General features: G+C 34.8%; 1 protein-coding gene across 7 annotated transcripts in view; it reads left to right on the plus strand.

Annotated features, from left to right (window-relative positions):
• The window catches only part of ARHGAP12 (Rho GTPase activating protein 12), a 112,465-nt gene extending 98,070 nt beyond the window's left edge, over positions 1–14,395 (plus strand). For 5 of the 7 annotated variants that reach the window (XM_048219359.2, XM_026483480.4, XM_057304605.1 and 2 more), the window contains 8 exons: positions 2,238–2,336; positions 5,522–5,624; positions 7,065–7,181; positions 9,092–9,190; positions 10,493–10,570; positions 10,670–10,804; positions 11,059–11,161; positions 12,014–14,395. In XM_048219359.2, coding sequence (XP_048075316.1) covers positions 2,238–2,336; positions 5,522–5,624; positions 7,065–7,181; positions 9,092–9,190; positions 10,493–10,570; positions 10,670–10,804; positions 11,059–11,161; positions 12,014–12,188 — 909 coding nt within the window. In that variant the 3' untranslated portion in view covers positions 12,189–14,395. The remainder of the gene's footprint in view (positions 1–2,237; positions 2,337–5,521; positions 5,625–7,064; positions 7,182–9,091; positions 9,191–10,492; positions 10,571–10,669; positions 10,805–11,058; positions 11,162–12,013) is intronic. The other 2 variants (XM_048219358.2, XM_048219360.2) reach the window with 1 other exon arrangement.
• The last annotated feature ends 416 nt before the right edge of the window (positions 14,396–14,811 follow it).

A 14,811-nucleotide genomic window follows, 5' to 3' on the forward strand; every position in this document is an offset into this window, starting at 1 on the left:
TCTCTCTCTTTCTCAAATAAATAAATAAAAATAAAAAAAAAATAAAATCCCCCCCTGTAATATATGATTCTGTATCAGTTATTTATTGCAGCATATCAGACCACCTCAGGATTTAGTAGCTTGAGAAAAGAGCCATCCGTTTGTTCGGTTTCGCGTGTGCTAGGCTGAGTGATTCTGATCTCCATGTGGGACCATTCATGAGGCCTCAGTCATTCAGTGGCTCGCCCGGATCTGGATGGTCTAGTTCACATGTCTAGTGTCGGTGCCAGCAGTTTGCTAGGCCTCCTTCTTTATAAGATCTCTCTCTCAAGGAGGCTGCCCCAGGCTGCTTCACATGGTAGTGTCAGGCTTCCAAGAGGGTGAGAGTGGAAGCTACGACACTTCCCGAGGCTTAGATTTAGAAGTCACACATCAGTGTATTCTGTTGGGTAAAGCAGTGGGAAGGCCAGGTGAGTATTCAGGGTTGTGGGGAACTAGAACCCACCTGTTGATGGAGGTGTAGTAAAGGCACGTTGCAGAAGGGTGTATATGTGGAGATGGGAAGAATTATTTAGACTGTCTTTGCGAAGTCTTCCAGATCCCAGCCTTCCTTTATAGCCTCGTGTGTCAGCTCTTTCCTGTTTTGTTCATGCAGTTGCTGTTTTCCAAGTGAAGCCTAGGTTTTCCTGCTGTGATTTTTACTCTTTATTAGTACTGACCCATGGCAGTTCCTGCTTGTCAAGTGTTACCTGTCTTCCAAGACCCATCAGAAATGCTACCACAACCCTGATGCTTCTTTTTTATGTTTTTAACATAGTATTTAATTTAGTGTACCTTAGGTTACCGTCATCCGTAAATTGTCCCACTAGGTGATGATGATTTTTTTTGTTTGTTTTTAAGCAGAGAGACTATCTTTTTCCTTATCTTTAAGAAAGAACCTCTAACAGAGTATCTTATGTGCAGTGAATATTCAGTATTGGTTGACTGGCTTGATCCACTGTCTTGAAAGAAGTACAAGAAAGGAAGTCAGTGTTTCCTGAATTAGCCTTGCAGTTTCAATAAGTGATTTCAGAGTGAAAACGAATCCATGGTCAAACAAATGTAGGCAGTGGTGTAGGTGTTTGTCTTTCCTTAGAAAAGCAGAGCACCCTGGAATATCAAATCCCTGAGACATTTTGAAGGAGAGAATCTTGTGTAATTTTCTTTTATCCAGTATTTCCCGAATTAGTCTCATGTAACTGTTTTTTTTTTTTCCTTTTTTTTTTTTTTTTTTTTTTTGAGGAATACCTTTTTTAAACATTACTTCGGGAACTATGTTTGAGGCATATGTCTCAGAATGTTGTTTGGGAAACATTGCCATATGTTCCTCAAGGAAAAAAAATAAACAGTTACCAACCAGAAAATAGGAGGAATGTTTGCTCCTAATACCTCAAAATTTTTCCTCAGTCAAGTGTAAGAAACTTTGAACCAAAGAAATTATACATAAATTGGTTACTGCCCTCATATAGAATAATACATTCTATCCTTACTTGAGTTAGTTCATGATTTGACACAATTTAGTATTGTTTCTGCCCAAAAGTGGTGTAACATTTATTGTCTATGCCTTGTTTTAGTATTAAGCCATTTTATTTATTTGCCTATAAAATAGGAAATAATAAAAGTTTTAACTCTTTCATATATGTTTCTACATTTATTTTTTAATTGGAGAGAAAAACATACCTTAGATTTACATAAAAATATCACAGATTTTATTTCTTTACAAATGAATTTTCAGTTCTAATTAAAAAATGTACAGCTTTGATACTTATTTTTTAATGATAACAGTATACCAGATTTCAGCAAGTTTTATCGCATTTGTGTGTTGGAATTTGGGACCCTTAAATTATTAGATTTTCATTGAGAACTTTTTGTGAGGAAAACTTCCTGTTTTATAAAATAATTCCTCTGGGATTCTTTTATATTAAAAGATACTTCCCTGCTATGCATTACTTTAACCTTTCATGACTCAATATAATATGGCATCTAGTCTTCTGCTGGTGGTTTTCTGGACTTTGGCGTGAATATATTCGTTTATTGGGGGGCTCTTGGTTAGCCCAGTCAGTGGATCATGTGACTCATGATCTCGGGCTTGTGAGTTCAAACCCCACACTGGGTGTAGAGATTACTTAAAAATAACAATGAAATCTTAAAAATATTTTTTTTCATTATAGTGAAAGCGCTAACCATCCTCCTTTTTTTCCCCTTCCTTTTCTCTAAAGCTGAAAACTCGTCAAGGAACAGAACTGCTAATTCAGTCTGATAATGACACTGTTATTAATGATTGGTTTAAAGTTCTTAGTAGTACTATCAATAATCAGGTATGTGTTTGACTTAGGTAATTTTTTTTACTTCAGAGCTGTTTTTCTTTTCTGCATTCTAATTGGTTATTCCAGTTTGTATGTGATAAACACTTTTTTAATATGTATTTTGACAAGAGGTAGGAAAGGCAGTGGTAGTTTAGCAGTTCCTTGGGGCTGGTGAATGTTTTAATACTCTCAGTTATACAATACTTGCTAGTAGTGGATTTTAAATAATTTTCACATGAGGCATTGGTCCAAAAAGAAGTAATTCAAGAAGAGGGACAAACCGTTCCTAGTACATAGTATTTAACGACCAGTGAGTTGGGAACAGTACTGTTTGGTGGAGACAGGTCCTAGGTAAAGGTATGAAATGAATGAAGCTATAGTCTCTTCAGGAGCACTTTTTCTTTCCTATGACATCTCTCTAGCTACCCCAGCCATGTTCTAGTTCTCCCCCGTCTCCCATCCAGGGATGTGTTCATTACCCTCATGTTCCTGGTAAATTTCCTCTTATGTGTGTGTATAAGATATATATGATACATAATATAATACGTTATATAACACACACACACACAACACACACACCAACCAAAAAGAACCTCAAGTTTCTATTCTGCTGCTGTTAGTATGAGCAGGAAGAAACAGATAGGGGCTGTACTTTTTCAGACTATATTCTTACACCCTCACTATATGGGGACATGGCTCCTGACTAAGGATCATACATCAGTGACAAAAAGGAAAGTGAATACTTACGGGAGTGTGTTATGGATTTAAACTAAACAAAGATTGAAAAAAAGTTTGGAATCAAAGGCTTTAGTAGAGATTGAGAGGTCTTTCAGAGACTATAGGTGAAGCCTCATTATAATAAGGTTTAGGATCTTACTGAGGTGTCCTATCACTATGGGTTTTGTGTTTTCACTTAGTAAATAGAGAGGTTAGATTTGATTGTCTCCAAGTATCCTTTTAAACTCCAAAATTTTTATGATGCACTCAGTTCAAAACAACTGGATTTGGAATCTTGAGTATTAACTCTTCCTCTTCCTTTAACACTTCTAGCCAGTTATTCACCCATCTGTATAAATATTCTTCCTTTGCAGTTTGTAATATTGTATATTTCTGAATCTTGTCTCTTCTTTTCCATTTACTCCTGAAACCATCATTAGAACTCTATATGTTAGATGAGAGTCACTTCCTAAACAGTTTTTCTTATTTCATCTCATCTCCCACCAATCTGTTCTTAATAGCGTTGCTATATGAAACTCCCTAGTGTTAACTTCAATAATACTCTCCTGCTCAGTAAAGCTTCTGTGACTCTTATTAAAATTCAACAACCTGAGCCCAGTCTATCATTTCATATGTACGTTCTACTCTACCCAGTATGGGCTTTCAGCTCTAGTCACTGTAATCTGTTCCCAATCCCTTGAAAGCAGGTATGGCTGCATTCATTTAACAAATGTGGGAGTGCTTTGCCTTGGAGATAAAGCAGCATGCAACCAGGTGCTACGCCTTTCTGTGTGGAATTTACAGCCAAAGACAGAGGATTACTGAAGACCGACAACCGGGCAGTTAATACAGTGAAATGTGATGAGGTTTATGATGGTGAGGGATATACAACTTACTGTAAAAACACTGATTAGGTAGAGGCCAACCTAGTGTTAGGGGTCCAGGAAGGCCTTTTGCAGAGAAAGTGGGTTGTTGTTGTTGTTTTAATTGAAGCCTATAGGATCAGGAAATAAGCCAAGTGAAAAGAGAGTAACATATTGTTGACTATGAAATTTAAAATACATACTGTTTACAAAGCGGCAAAAGATACTGTAGAAATATACATAATAGATGTAGAAAGATGCACCAGGGGGCCCCTGGGTGGCTCAGTCGTTAAGCATCTGCCTTCAGCTCAGGGCGTGATTCCAGAGTCCTGGGATCAAGCCCCACATCAGGCTCCTCCGCTGGGAGCCTGCTTCTTCCTCTCCTGCTCCCGCTGCTTGTGTTCCCTCTCTCGCTGGCCGTCTCTCTCTCTGTCAAATAAATGAATAAAATCTTAAAAAAAGAAAAAAAAAAGAAAAAGAAAGATGCACCAGACTTCTGCAGGGAAAATTGCAAAACTTTTTTGAGAAACATTGAAGAAAATCTAATTATATGAGAAGTATATCATGGATTAAAAGATTCAATAATGTAAAGATAAAATATTCTTCCAAATGATTTATAAATTTATAGACGAGATTTTTGATTCTCATTCAAAATGCTAGTAGGTTTTCTGGTGGAACTTGGCAAGCTTATTCTAAAATTCATACCAGAATTTTGGTAAAAATACCCAAGACACTCTTGAAGAAGAAAATGGAGGACTTGCTCTATCAGATGTCAAGACTTCTGTAACTATATTAATTAATACACATGCTGTCCATACCAGGATAGATCTACAGACCTATGGAACAGAGTAAAGAACCTAGAAATCAACATTCCTTTGGACACTATATGCCAGAGATAGCACTGTAGAAAAGTAAGGAAGAATAAACTTTAAATGGTGCTGGGTCAACTGGATTATCCAGGAAGAAAGTAGAACCTTTCCTAACACTATACACAAAACTAAGTTCAGAGTTGAATAAAGACATCAGTGTGAAAGGCAAAGCAGTGATTTTAGCTTTGAGAACCCACTTCAGTTTTTTAACTTGCGAAAGTGACTTTGATTAGGCTGTACATGAGCTCTAGGATTTCTTTCAACATTCATGAATCTGTGAGTGCTATTACTAGCTATTGATACAAAGTATAATTTGAAAAGATCGTTGGTGTGAAAAATTAACGTGCCCTTGGCTAGTTAGCTTTCTCTTGTACTGTTAGCACAGAATGTAGCTTCATCGTGTTCTCTCTTGTAGGTCAGAACCTCTTAACTCTTGTTACTGTCATTCTTATGCGTTTGCTCTGCATGAGGGAAGATAGCCTCATCATCAGTGTATAAACGCGTTATCCTGTGAATAGTCAGCATTTTTCCTTTTTTGAAATTCAGAATTAGTGAATTCCCCCTCTATAGGGGAAAAAGAATATTTTTCTGAAGATTTACCAAGTGTCTGACTCATATATACTATATACTAACTGGTTCCCTAAAATCATTTGGGAGGATCAGTTACTGATTATTCTGAGAATTATTCTATTACATCTAAGATAATCTCAAAAGTGTAATATGTGTTTGGGAAATCTTTAATCAATAGACAGTAGAAACTGATGAAGCAATTGAAGAGGAGATACCAGATTCCCCAGGAATAGAAAAGCATGATAAGGAGAAGGACCATAAGGACCCTAAGAAACTTCGCTGTAAGTTCTTCTTTACCTATTTTGTTAGTCGCTTGACTGAACATCTTCTCTTAGCTTTTCGAATATTTTAAATACATAAAGGCTGAATGGAATCTCCAGTGTTACCAGGAAATCATAACGTTAGGTATTTGCAATCTTAGTTTTTTAGGAGTATCTCTCCTTGTTCACTCCTTGTCATTTTTCAGCCTCATCGTGTGCACCCCTACAGCATCTTACTAATTTTAAGATGTGGTCCTTCAAGAGAAGAAAAGTGTATTAGAATGCATTTCTATTGAGGTATCCAGGAAGCTGAACTATACTGATTTAAAAATATATAATTACTGCTTAAGATCTAGACAGGATCTTACACTTGAAGAAGTCAAAAGTCATGGGACATGTACCATAGTTCACACTGGACACCAGGCAGCCATCTCTGGACTAGGATATGTCTGTGCAGGTGCAGCTGCATGCATTCATACCTCCAGACCATTAGCGTGTGTGTGTGTGTGTGTGTGTGTGTGTGTGTGTGTGTGTGTGTTATGAGCTAAAGCCAGCAAACTTAAGAGTAGCATTTTTAATGCAGGCCCCTTGTGAATTACATTGTTTATTAGATAGGCCATTACCTGTGGCTCTGAACTCGTTAAATGTATTTTAACAATTCCACATTTAACTGAGAATTTTTGGCCTTTGGATTAACTGAATGATTAGAAAATCATTTCTATTTTTGTTCTCCCACATTCTAATGAAGGTTAGGCCTATTAACTGACATTATAACAATGTAAACACATGAAAATTTGATTATTTGAATTCTTTACTTATACATTCTGTGTGCTCTCAACTTTCCTCAAATATAGTTCTTTTCAAGAAATTTAGTTTTTGGATATTTTTTATTGGAACCAAAAAAGAAATCAGAGTTATGGCATTGTAGGACATTTTTCAGGTGGTCCTATTCTTAGTTTAGAGGTAATTATGATGAGATGTGGTTTGCTTAAAGTACAAATAATTGAGATGGATATATATATATATCTCTGGACTCCTAGTTCAGTAAGTCTGCTGCAGGATAGGGACTTTTTTTGTTTATGTTTTATGCACATTGTTTTTCCTCATCATTTTACCTTCTAAAACTGATGGAGAGTCAAAGGAGATAAGTAGTATCATTTGTGAAATAATGAGTATAAATTAGAATAACTAGTATCTTAGTACATATACCAAAGAAGGTACAGTTTGTAGTCAGTGTTTAGTGAGAAAAATGAAATGTTTTGTTTAGTTTGTCACTTTGAAATTGGGTCTGTGTTAGCTTGATTCTTGACATACTACTATTTAACTATATTAAAGTTAGAATAACTGAATTTATAACTATGATTTTTACATATGAAATTAATATGTTTTGAGTTCTAGGTGGAAAAATTTTTATTAAAAAGTTTTTGTTTTATGAAATGCTTAATATCTGTTTGTATTAAGCCGCGAAAGTGTCTAGCATAGATTCTTCAGAACAGAAAAAAACCAAGAAAAACTTAAAGAAGTTTCTTACACGGCGCCCCACTTTGCAAGCTGTTCGTGAAAAAGGTTATATTAAAGGTAGGTAGAAGTGACGTTTTTAATCATGAACTTTGGCCAGAATCAGAAATAAGACATTTTAAATTAAAAACTGAAAATTTTTTGAACAGTAAAAATGTTTTCATTCTTTAAAGTTACCAGGTTCATTGATTTAAAATACATTTGAGTGATGAAAATTGATTTTTCAGTGCACACAGAGAGTTTCACTAAGGCATTGAGCAGAGATAAATACCAAAGTAAGTTTTTAGAGACCCTGTACTGGAGGAACTACAGGGGTGAGATGGATGGATAGAAGACATGACAATAAATCTTCTTAGTTTTGAGGGGCATCTGGGTGGCTCAGTTGGTTAAGCGTCTGCCTTTGGCTCAGGTCGTGATCCCTGGGTCCTGAGATCGAGCCCCACTTCAGGTACCCCGCTCAGTGGGGAGCCTGCTTCTCCCTCTCCCTCTGCCCTTCCCCTGCTCATGCGTTTTCTCTCTCTCTCTCTCTCTCTCTCTCTCTCTCTCGTGTGCTCTCTGTCTCTCTCAAATAAGTAGAATCTTTTAGAAAGAAAAAGATTTTTAGTTTTGAGATGCACAGATCAGAAGACATTTTGAACGAAACATCACTATCACAGTAGAAAGAAGAAAAATATTGAACAATTTTATCTCGATTGTTTGCCTTCCGTTCTCATTTCAGGTGATTTTAAAATTAGTATAAGGTGTTTTTCCTAATTTTTATATTTATTATCTCATTTGTAAGCAACAATAGCAATAATGCACTAACAAGTTCTTAACAGAGTATTCTTTAAAATCACATGTACTTGTATACACCTTTAGTTCTTACAAGCGCTTTTAATTTCAATGATAAAATTTTCTAATACAGGACTCAGTGACATTAATTAGTAAATAAAGACATAGGTAAAGGTAATATATAACATACATATCTGTCTTTGAAGTTTCTAAAAAAGACCATCACTGGAACATCTGTTTGCAAAGCTTCTAAATTAAAATACGCAAATGGGTTTCATTAAAAAGATATTTAAAACTTCTGGTAGAGTTCGGTTAATTAAGTGATTCAGATTAACAGCCTTAAGAGTTATAGGTAAACAGGGACTCCCAGATAACACATACGAATTTAGTATATTAAGTTTGGAACTTTAAAAAAAGAAAAAAAGCCTGACAAATCAGTGAATAGAAATTGCTGTTAATTTTTCACCAGGCCTTTTTATTGAGAAATATAAACTGTTGCTGCTTTTTGGTGGTGTTCAGGACTTCAGATATTTTGTTTTCCTCAATAGTTAGCACTAATGTGGCATTTCAGAAGTGTTGGGTTGAAAGTCTTATAGAACAGCCTTTGAAATACACTTTGTGAAATCAAGGGTTGGCACACGATGGGTATGCACCAGGCTTGTCTTAATAGTTTAAAAAAAAATTATTCAGGTGTTTACTAAGTGCTAGGCATGAGCCTGGGTGCCGTGAATACCTATTGGTTTGAGAATTACAAGGTCCCTGCCCTTGAAATTTACATAAAAACAAGAGACAGACAAGAGAATTATGATTACTATGAAGAATCTACCATAGTAATGAAATAGAGAGGGACTATAACTGGGTCACCTTAGGCTGATCATAAAGTTTTTCTAAGGAAATGACATTTTAGCTGAGGGCAGGAGTGGTAAAAAGGAGCTAAGTTTGGGGGAGAGGATGGATCTCTGCAAAAGGTATAGAAAACTAAGACTGTCAGGTAAAAATGGGGTGTTCATTGAGTTTAGTAAAGCAGGAAAGTTGTTTGAAGTGGAGTTGGAATGGGTAGGCAGACCCCAGAAGGCAGGAGTCACAGCAGACCATGTCTGGGTGCACTGAATGTCTTTCTATAGCACTGTGAATGGGGCGCCATTTTGCAAACTAAATTTTAGCAGGGTGGTTTATTTTAAAAAATAAATCTCTTTCAGATCAGGTGTTTGGAGCCAATCTTGCTAATCTTTGTCAGAGAGAAAATGGCACAGTGCCAAAATTTGTGAAGTTATGCATTGAACATGTTGAAGCCTATGGTAAGAAAATGAATTTCTTCTATGTTCAGCACACTAACCCGTTGTTTTGCCATCAAAATCCTAGGATTTTGATGATTTTCAATGATGGAACGGTCGTAAGATGTTAAAAGAAGCATCTTGTTTGCAAAAACTTACATGTTTTAATGGTTACAAGTATCTGTTTTAAATTAAGACCTTTGCAGGCACCTGTTGAATATTCAGCACTTCTAGCTGATTAAGTGGAAGTATTCTTTGAAGCCATTTGGAGTTGGCCTTTGCTTAAAATGAAGAAGGTGGTGATTATGAAACTGAGTTTATTAAGAAGTGATTTGACAGTGTAGAAGATAGGAGATTGTGTTTACTTGCCAAGAGAAAGTTGCTTCTCTTTATGATAAAAATGAGATGACATTTTAAAACTGTTAAGTCAACTATGAGGTGTCTAAATAGACAAACCTTATGTCATTTCCTGTTGAATAATACTTAAACCAATTTATATTTTGGTTGATTTTAATGTAATATTTATACTAGTTTTACATAAAATAATTATCATGGTAATCACATTAACTTGTACCTGTACATCATCAAAAACTTCTTGTACAATTAAAACATTTGCATAATTTGTAATTTCTGTCAGTTTTGGAACTTGTCTTTGCCTTTTTGTCAACATGACAATAGAGACACTGTGCCTTTATTTGAAGTTCTACGAATAGCACGTCAGATAACGTGCTTCATTAAATGTGTACAGCATTATGATTTAATGAATATTTGGATTTTTTAGGCTTAATTGGGCGAATTTCACATGATTCTATTCCACAAATTAAAGGGAATGAATAAACTATCAAATTATCAGTTGTTTTTATAGAGCCTTTATTTTAATTGGTTATTAAGTTTATTTATTATAAGCACTTAATAGAACCACCATTTTTAAAAGAATGCTTTAATATGTACATTTACATTATGAAATGTGCAAAATAATGGGCTATTTTTATCTCTTGGTTTCCTTTACTTTCAGAACTATCCCCAGGTGTAGAAGTTTATCTTAAATTGTTAGTATTTCAAGTTTAATGAGATGATTTTTTTTGAGATGATCCACAGTCTACATGATAAACAAAGTAGAATTGTTGCTGTTTATTAAACAGATTCAGAGTGTATCTCCACCCCCTTTCTCTCTGCCAAGCATCTATAAAAAGCCAGTTAGAGGAAAAGTATTTGCCCATTTGATTTTAGGCTCATGTTAATGAATAAGGATTCTGAAACACGCAAGGATCTTTAGAAGAGGCAAACACCTACTTTAAACACAAAAATATTGTAATTTTCTCTTAGGTTTGGATGTTGATGGGATATACAGAGTAAGTGGCAACCTTGCAGTGATCCAGAAATTGAGATTTGCAGTCAATCATGGTAAGATCATACTCCCAATTGTTATGTGCAAAAAAAGCACTCATAACTGTAAGAGTCGGTTTAAAGTTATTTTAAAAAATTTCCTGTTCTGTTTTTCAGATGAGAAATTGGACTTGAATGATAGTAAATGGGAAGATATTCATGTTATTACTGGAGCACTCAAAATGTTTTTTCGAGAATTACCAGAACCTCTTTTTACATTTAACCATTTTAATGATTTTGTTAACGCAATTAGTAAGTATGTCATTACACTCAATTTTTTTTCTACATGTTGAAAGTCCTCTGTACCGATTAGGCCGCTGCATTCTGTTTGATCTTTTCTTTTAAATTATTTCAAAGGATTTTTTTACTTCAGAAATTTTAAATGTGACCACCAGATGTCACTGTGTATTACCAAATGTCAGGTTCTAAACTATGTCACTGTTTTCAATTTCATGCATAATCTCTCATTATTATGATTTTCTTTCTTTTCTTTTCTTTTTTTTTAGAACAAGAACCAAGACAGCGAGTCACTGCTGTTAAGGACCTAATCAGACAGTTGCCAAAGCCAAATCAGGATACAATGCAGATTCTTTTTAGACATCTCAAAAGGTAAGAGGTTCACCACAGAAAAGAAATAGTAATTAGGGAGAAAAAAAGAAAAAGATAAGAGAAATGCATGGTTATGAGGTGTGGTATAGTACCCACGAGTCCAGGGTCCCTCAAACCCTGGTTCAGATCCCAGCCGTGCTACTTGCTGTCTTTGTAACTTGAAAAAGAGAACTCCTTTGGGCCTTGTTCCTCATAGGTAAATGGTCTGGTATGAAAAATATTTACTTAAAGTAAATATTATATGCGAAGCATTTAATGCCTAATGTGTAAGTGCAGAAATTGTTGTTTAAGTTTATTAACCTGAAGATGAGATCTTGGTTATTAAATGAGGACTTATTAAATTACCTTAGAAGAAAGCCATCATGGTTTTCAGGTTACTACGTAGCCATTTTAATAACTGATATTTGCCTTCTGACAACACTAGAATGGTAAAATATATTAACCCAATGAAGGAGATTTAAAAACAAACAAACAGAGTTAGTAAAAATGAAAATTTAATCTCTGTATCCTAATGAAATTTTTTCCCCATCACCCTAGTGGAGTAATTATTGTTACCTGAATTGTAGTTCATACTTAAGTCTGTATGTTACTTTAAACACTAAGCTGAAATATCACACATTTAAAGTTTGTTAGAATATGTATAATTATACCTTTCATCTGTGTTTGTCCAAAAGAAACCTTCATATGATGTTTGGACTGAATTCTACTTGGTTTTAAGTAGCTTGTATGTGTCTTAGGAAAATTAGCACTATTTCTCATTTCTAAATGCAAACTGTTTATAGTACAATTTGAAGAATTTTTCCTCTTGTATGTTTTATTTTCTCTTTTAACAATTTATTTTTCCCCCCTTAGAGTTATAGAAAATGGAGAAAAAAACCGAATGACCTATCAGAGTATAGCAATTGTTTTTGGTCCCACTCTGTTAAAGCCAGAGAAAGAGACTGGTAATATAGCAGTTCATACTGTCTACCAAAATCAGATTGTAGAATTAATTCTACTGGAAATAAATTCCATCTTCGGGCGTTGATTCTTATTGAAGACAACCTGTGGAACAGAAGCTGGATTCCATCAGATTTCAAACCCTTACATATGATGTATTTTATTTTTGGACCAAGCAGTGACTCTTTGATTTTGCACTTTTTTGAGGGATCAGAAGGGAATGGGAGAGTCAAGATGCGTGTTAGGCCCTCATATTTGCTGCTTCGTTGCAAGTTGATACAACTGTGTGTGATTTTTGAATTAATTTTATCCTGAATGTTTGCATTTCATTCTCTGAATTTCAGTAAAAATCAAAACTTGCGATTCTAACCAGTCGTATACACTGGATAATTTGGTAAGAAAACTACATTTTTTTTTTTTCTCGAACTGGATAATGTAGACTGTCTTCTCATGATTCGTTAGATTCACCACTTGATAGAACAGTACTCACTGTCAGTTATTGTGAAGACGCTCTTGGGCATTCTAAACAAAATGAAGTATATCCTTTTGGAAACCTGTGTATTTCTTTTTCAGGGTTTCTGCATGCAGTGGCAGTCTTAAGTGCTGCAGCTCATTATAACCCAGATGTAATCCCTTGGCGAAGGCTTGCCACCGTCACTGTGTTGCACACCATCCTTATCGGGTGGATGTCTTAGTCGCTTGTTTGGGCAGCACACTAATATTCTTCACACACTGTGATATACTGGAGTTTAGTTTAGCATAAGTCAGTTCAGGGTATTTTGGGGCTGTCTGTGCTACGCTGATTTGTAGCTAACAATCCTAATTATATCTAGTGCCATACTGAGTTCTTGGTATGACCCTGTGGAAACAGACATTATTTGATGTAAATATAAGCTAAAGACTTAATGTCCTTTAGCTTATGTATATAATTTTGTTGTATAGTCTCAGAGTACATTCTAACCTGACATTTCTAATCATGATATTGGTAATCTTTTCCGTGAATATTAGGTTTCCTCCAGAAATAGGCTGTTATTTGAGAAACTTAACTGTGTGCACTTTTAGATTTTAATTACATTTACAGGCAAATCACTGTAATGCAAATGGTACTGGAAAAATACTGAATAGACTTGCTAAATGGTAAATGCACTACAAGAGGAACCTTTTAGATAATTTAATATGTACAGAATACATTAGAAAAAAATTTATTACAGAATTCTAACTGCAGTATGAATAGTGGAAACCCATATGTAAATTAGATGGATGTCAAATGGAAAATGACATTGCTAAATTTGAGAATTTCTTTTTACATTACTAATGTAGATTGATTTGTATAATAAAACAGGGTTTGGAAGGTTTTGTTACAGAGAGCATGGTCTGTTGAAGATATTTTAAGATGTATTTTTCTAGATTAACTGATGTATATGAAATGTCTAATCTGAATAAAGAAAACTATAAGAGGTTTAGAGATTTTCCATTGGAAATGTGCATTTTGGTTTTAATTTTTTTCTTGTTTTTGCATTTACTGGCATACCTCATTTTAAAAAAATCAACTGAATTCAATATTTCCTGTGGTAAATATATTTTCCTTATTTTTTCACACCTTTTCTACTCCCTGCCATGTCAATACCTCCTCCATTCTCCCCCCTCCAATTTTTATTTCTTCATCAATATTTGAAAGCGAATGATTTGTGACCAAGACTCCTTTTCTTAGAATTGCATTTGTAATTTACAGATTGCCTTCCTTGGGAACAAATAGTTTTTGTATGATCTGTCTAAAAATCTCTCACCTGAGTTTTGTGGCAAAAATATTGTTTGTTGTTGTGGTCTTGTTAAATTGGTAACAAACCAAGCTACTTGATAGCTATGGAAAGCAGATTGTTTTGGGCAGGGAGAGAAAGTCCCCAAGTGAGAATGTTTATATTTGCCTAACAATGTTTTGAACAATACAATATGCTTTAGAACTGGCCTATATAGTGATTGTATGCCAGCAAAACCATTAGACTCAAACCAGTGATGCTCTTTCTCTTGGTAGCTGTGGACATAACAAAGATTAAAATTGTCTTGTGTTTCTTGTTTCAAAGTACATATGTTTGTATGTGGAGTCTTAAATGTTTTATTAGTCTACAGCTAACTAGTTTATTGTAATATCGTATGTACGGTGAGATCAGTGTCTTGTGTTTTCATCCTTTGTGAATTAAAAATTCTCACTTTTTTTTTGTAATAACAAAACCAGTAATATTTTCCTGTCTTGACAACTTGATTTTTAGTAGAAAATATATTAAAGGCTGAAATAAATTGTCACTGGAATTTCATTTGCTAATAGGCCTTCCTTCAGAATGTCATTTTAGAAAAGTAGTTGGAAATTGAAAGAAATCGTATATTCACATAAGTTATTACATTTAATTAGAAGAAAAACACTTATTTAAATTTTACAACTGTAAGGAATTTTACCTTTTACTCTTGAAGAATGATGTTACCTTTTAGTTAGAGGCAACTCTGCATATTTTTTTTTTCTTATGGGAAAAGCACAAATGGAATAATTAGCCAAACTGGGCTTAGGCAGATGTGTTATGTACACATACACGTGGATGTGTATATAAATGTATGTGTGTGTGCGCACACGCGTGTCACTGCTTACCTACAGATGAAAACTCAGTAACAATGGCAGATACCTGGAGACCTTTGTGCCATTTTAGTTCCATGCCACGCTT

The sequence above is a fragment of the Ursus arctos genome, unplaced genomic scaffold (assembly GCF_023065955.2).
Source record: "Ursus arctos isolate Adak ecotype North America unplaced genomic scaffold, UrsArc2.0 scaffold_30, whole genome shotgun sequence".
NCBI lineage: Eukaryota > Metazoa > Chordata > Mammalia > Carnivora > Ursidae > Ursus > Ursus arctos.